Source organism: Carya illinoinensis, chromosome 5 (assembly GCF_018687715.1).
Source record: "Carya illinoinensis cultivar Pawnee chromosome 5, C.illinoinensisPawnee_v1, whole genome shotgun sequence".
NCBI classification, from domain to species: domain Eukaryota; kingdom Viridiplantae; phylum Streptophyta; class Magnoliopsida; order Fagales; family Juglandaceae; genus Carya; species Carya illinoinensis.
In genome coordinates, this window is record NC_056756.1 from 46859064 (window position 1) to 46864418 (window position 5355).

Sequence of the window (5355 nt, forward strand, 5' to 3'; positions counted from 1 at the left end):
GTAATATTATTTTATTAATATATAATAAAAAAATAGCTATTCCAATATAGAGATTTTTGTAAGTGAAATAGTCAAAATCTAAATTCATCTTACATTTATCAAAATTGTCATTTACATATGCATAATCCATTAACAATGCTCTTACAAATAGCAATATGAATAGAAGTATACATTTTGGAATACCCAAAAGAAAAAAAAAATTAAAAATTAAAAATTAAAAAACAAAGACCAATAAATAGTATTTTAAAATAAAAATAAAAAATTTGATAAGAGACAAACATTGGAGTGGGACTGTGCATTATGATAATGATTGTCCTTTTTTCTTTCTTTTTTTATTAGGAAATAAACTTCATTTCATTCAAAGGAAACCGAAGTTACAGTTGTGACTAATAAATATAGGTAAAAAATCTATATTACAAGTCAAACTACTTATCTGTTTAGGACTTTTTTGCATATAAATTTTTTTGTGACAGACATCATTTAAACTTCTATAAACTCTCACATGACATAACCTTCTGAGATGCGAGACTATATAATAACATAGGTGTTCATCTTGGTCTGTCTGGAAATACACCGCTCCTCTTTGGGAGGCGAGGGAACACCAACCTCCATTCTCCTAAGGAGGAGCGGGACAACCATCCTCATCCTCCAAAGGAGGAGGGAGTTTTACTACTATAGATCATAAGTCTAATAGTTTATTTCTTATTATTTTAAGATAAAACGTAAACAATAACAAAACATAAATACACAAAAAATATAAAATAAAATCGAGATATTGGAAATACACATAAAACTGAAAAATACTATGCACGAAGACTATAGTGAGTCGGGAAGGAAACGCACCACGCTCGAATTGTGTCGGATTGTCCATCTTGAAGCTTCCGAACTCGTTAACCCTAGAAACGCTGAGCGTAGCAACAATAGAGCCCTTTGTGTGATGGCATGTGGAGAGCACGCGCACACTTTATGCGTGTGGCTCATGCGCCTCTCTTTTTGGCAAACCCTCAGTAGTTGGAAAAGATTAGCAGCTTAGTAACCTAGAGCGCATGGTGGTCGTTGGCCATTGGAAAACACCAAACATCACTTCTCCACGCTTAGATTGGAAAAATAAAAACATCACCCAAAACGCATCGACTAGAAGGAGGGAGGAGGAAGGGCTCTGATGTGGTTTACAGCTTGGACTTCTAGAGAGAAGAGAGATTCTCTCTCTAGAATATTAGGGCCGGCTCTCTCCGCCTCCGTAGAAAGTTAGAAACACAATTGAGCGGGGATTGTCTTTTTTCCTAGTTTGTCCTTTTTACTCGATTTTCTTACCTCGTCACCTCCCCATTTATCATATATAAATTCACTCGCCTTGCTCCAAACTCAAAGCCATCCACTGAACAAACCAAGCAATTACCCAACCATTTTGGCTGCTCTTGTTCAGTGTGTTCCCTTATTTTGTGTTACTCTGTTTATGCTCTGATTTCTTGGGGAGAGTAACAAGCTTCTTCTCTGTAAAAGCTCTGTTTCTGTTTGAAGCTTCGACTCTTGGAGAAATGTATGCAGACACTGAGATTATGTTCCCTTACTTCCAGAATTTCTCTCAGGAAGCTCAACAACTTGAAGAGTACTGCAAAACCCAGAAGTCCTCCGCTTCAATGGTACTATTTTCTTCTATTTCTTTCTAGCTTGGCTTCCTACTCCTTCTGGGTTTGGTTGATCTGCATTTGTTTGTTGGTTTTGAACTTAATCTGAGCTAATTTGTTGGAAGGGTCTTTTCTTACTATCAATGTGTACTTTTATGCGTGGTTTTTGTTTTGTATTCTGAGGTATCCGCTGTTTGCTTGCTGAGTAAATGAGGCAAAAGAATGTCCTTGTTTCAGTGAATTTGAAAGTTCTGATTTTCTATGTAACATTCAAAGTTAAAAGATTTTCGGGATTTTGATCATTTTTCTTTGTTCTTGTTTTTTCTTACTCCAATGTTTGGTAGCTGAGAAAATAGGGGGAAATAGAAAAATATTATATTAGTAATCGAAGTTTGGCATCTTTATGTTTTCTGCTGTTGGATTTTCCACAAAAGTGATAACAAATAATTATTTGCTTCTATTTTTACCGAAAATTTTCGGAACATAAATGGAAACAGCTGTGGGTTTGCTTTTAGATGCTGGATCTGGAAAAGGATAGGAAAAGGACAGGGAAGGAATATGAATGGATAACGTTTTCTCGGTCGTAGCTCCGTGTACTATACTCTTTCTTCCATATTCTCTTCGAATTTTCCATGTGAACTCATTGATAAGAGTAACTGTATTCTTATCAAAACTATATAAAAAAATTCCCCCTTTTTTTCTTTGGGTTGTTTGAAGAGAGGGGACGGGTGGTGTTAAGAAAAAAAAAAGTTGGGGAAGAAAAAGTAAACTTTAGTTTAGCTTCTACACTTTACTCAAAAAAGAAAATTAAATTAGGGAGAAGGGAGGAAACGAAGAATTGCTCTTTAATTTTATTTTTTTCCTGCTTTTTAAAGTAGGTATGGATCTTTGCTTTTGTTAAAAGTTGGTGGAAGATGTAGATCCTCTTTAAGTGGCTGCGTAGCTTAGCCATTTAAAGAAGATTTTAAAGGCAACTTGATCGGTTTCTTATCAAGGAAAGTACTTCGAAAGCAGTGAACTTCAGTATGTGTGGGGATAGTGCTTGTGATTGTGGGGTTTTCTATATAGATGCTCATTTACAGCTATATATAGCATGAAGGAATTTGGACTGAAATTTCAGTAAATATCAAACCAACTTCAGCGTAAGTTAATTGTATTTAAAAAAAGATAGTCAGCCTTTCTTTTTGAAAATTCTGGGAAACCCACTGAACATACTTTCCTTTCAAGAGTCAGGTCATTATGGACTTTATTTGATTCCAAGCTAATTTGTCCATCCGTTTGTACCCAGACAAAATGCAAAATTCAAAACCATGCTTGTTTGCTAAAGCCTGCGTTCTGTTTCCAATCCGATTTGAAGTTATCATTTAAGTAAACTTTATTCAGTAAGCCGTGCCAGTCCAAATCCAAATCTGGCAGAATTGTATGATGAACGCCTTTTAAAAGCCTTACTCTTCTTGTCTAATCATTGTGTTAGATGGTAGAAAATGGCAATTAAGAGATGATTCCAATCACCTTCTATGCTACTCTTTGTCAAGTGAATCTGGAAAGATTTTAATAATTTAGTGTAGCATTTATATTCACTGATCATTACTTCATCTCTCTGTCCAATATTAGTGTCAATGGCAAGGTATTTCAGTCAACAATTTCTTTTTTGTTACTACTAGATATTTGTTGATTTCCTTTTCCCTTGTGTAATGTAGGGTCACCTGGCTCAGACCTCCATATTAGAATATGACTTGGGAGGAGAAGGGGATCTATTCAAAGCTCCGGAACCCATCATTGAAGAACAAGTTGTGAGCCTTGATCCCATGACAGCAGCCATTTCAATGATATATTGTGGGCAAGATGTCATCTCCACCCAAGGACTCAGGGTTGCAGACATTGAATCACTTCAAAATGAGCAGCTTTTGAGTGAGGTTTTTTATGAGTGCAGGAAGGATCTATTGGAAAAGGCAGCAATAGAAGCACCACCCTCTGAAGTTCTGGATATCAAGATTCCTCTCTCAAGTATAGATGAATACAAAATTCAGGAAAACAGACAACTTCCTGCTTTACCATTCCAGAAAAGTGTCAGCTCGGAATGTTTAAGTTCAATAGAGTGGATGCATGGATCTGCAGCCTTAGTTAATTCACATAGTTTGCTGACATGTTTATATTTTTAGGTTAAGATTTGTCAAACGGCTTTTGTTTTCTTCCAATAATGAAATCACGCCTAATCTATCTGCAGAGGGTCAGGTTCTGAAAGAGGTTGCACATGGCATTAAAAACGTAATTATAATTAATAAAGGCAAGCAAAACATGGCATAACACAACGTATAGGAAGCATTTTCAACCCTTTGCTATGGAGTTAACGGGTTAACCCTTCTGTGTATTTTTAAGACCTCATATTGTTGGGATTAAGGCTTAGTTGAGTTTAATATGTTGGGTTTTAATTTAATAAAGATCACATTTATATCATTAGTATTTTTTAAAAGTGATCGTCAAATAAGTCGGGGGTTTTTGGATGATGTCTAAAAATCACAATCAATCGATTGTCTTTTACTACATCTCTCTCTCTCTCTCTCTCTCTCTCTCTCTCTCTCTCTCTCTCTCTCTCTCTCTCTCTCTCTCTTTTCCTTTTGGTACAAAACACCAGATTTTGGAGATTCATGTACTTGCAATTGAACATCAAACATTCATTCTTTTTGTAAAAAAGTCTATGCACTGAGAAATGTTTAGATGTTTCTGGCCAATTCAACGGGATGGGGTTGGGTCATTGATACTGAGTTTTTATGACAGACTCTTGGTAATGGCATGAGCCTCATCCATTCTCCCCTTGAGCGCCCATTAATTGTCAGCAACTGTACTACCGATGAGCGCCAGGAAAAGCTCTCCAGATACAGGAATAAGAAGACAAAGAGGAACTTCGGCAGGAAAATCAAGGTAATTTAATTGTACACAAGTGTCCTTTAGTTATGTCTTACCAAATAATTTTTCTTGAGAATTATAAGAACAAAGTTATGTTCATAGAATCAGAGTTCCCATTTATACAACCGTTCAGAGTGTCCAAACTTTCACTTTGGACAGATATTCTTCATCTTACACTGAATTCTGCTCAAGTTGATTGCTGAAACTAATAATTTGGCTTTGTTTCAGTACGCTTGCAGGAAGGCTCTTGCCGACAGTCAACCAAGAGTTCGCGGAAGGTTTGCAAAAATTGATGAATCTGATGCCAAGAGGCAAGAACTGTTAAGTGTTAACTAATTCAGTATGAGGAGGTTTAGAAAATAAGCAGAGCAGGATTCAATGAAATAATCAAACATGTAGCGGAACCTCCCCTCGAAAACATATAGTACGTGAATGAATATGAGAGCCTCGTCATAATATTAAAATTAGTGCAAAATCAACACTTTCAAACTACGTTTAGATGTTGAGCTGAATTGAGATTATAAGTTGAGTTCTTTATGAATAACAGTGAGTTGAGATGATAGAGTGAGTTTTGTAAAGCCCACTTAAGATGAGTTGAGATTTTTTATGATAAGTTGAAAAAAGTTATGAATCTTGCATGTAAAAAAGTGTAAAGTTAAAAAAAGTGTAAAAAAGTCTTGAATTAAATGATGTTTATTAATTTAAAAGTTGTGTATTTAGATGTTATACTAAATTTAAATTTAAACTCAATTAAAATAAATTGAGATGAGTCCATGTTCCGAACAAAGCTTAAATTATTCATGTGATATTCCTCACTAAT

General features: G+C 35.4%; 1 protein-coding gene across 1 annotated transcript; it reads left to right on the forward strand.

The window, feature by feature from the left end:
* The first annotated feature begins 1019 nt into the window (after window positions 1-1019).
* On the forward strand, window positions 1020-5056 carry LOC122310412. Its single transcript, XM_043124303.1, has 4 exons — window positions 1020-1643; window positions 3329-3784; window positions 4407-4550; window positions 4764-5056. Exons 1-4 carry the CDS (start codon window positions 1539-1541, stop codon window positions 4869-4871), a joined length of 813 nt encoding a protein of 270 aa, XP_042980237.1. The 5' UTR covers window positions 1020-1538; the 3' UTR covers window positions 4872-5056.
* Window positions 5057-5355: the final 299 nt, after the last annotated feature.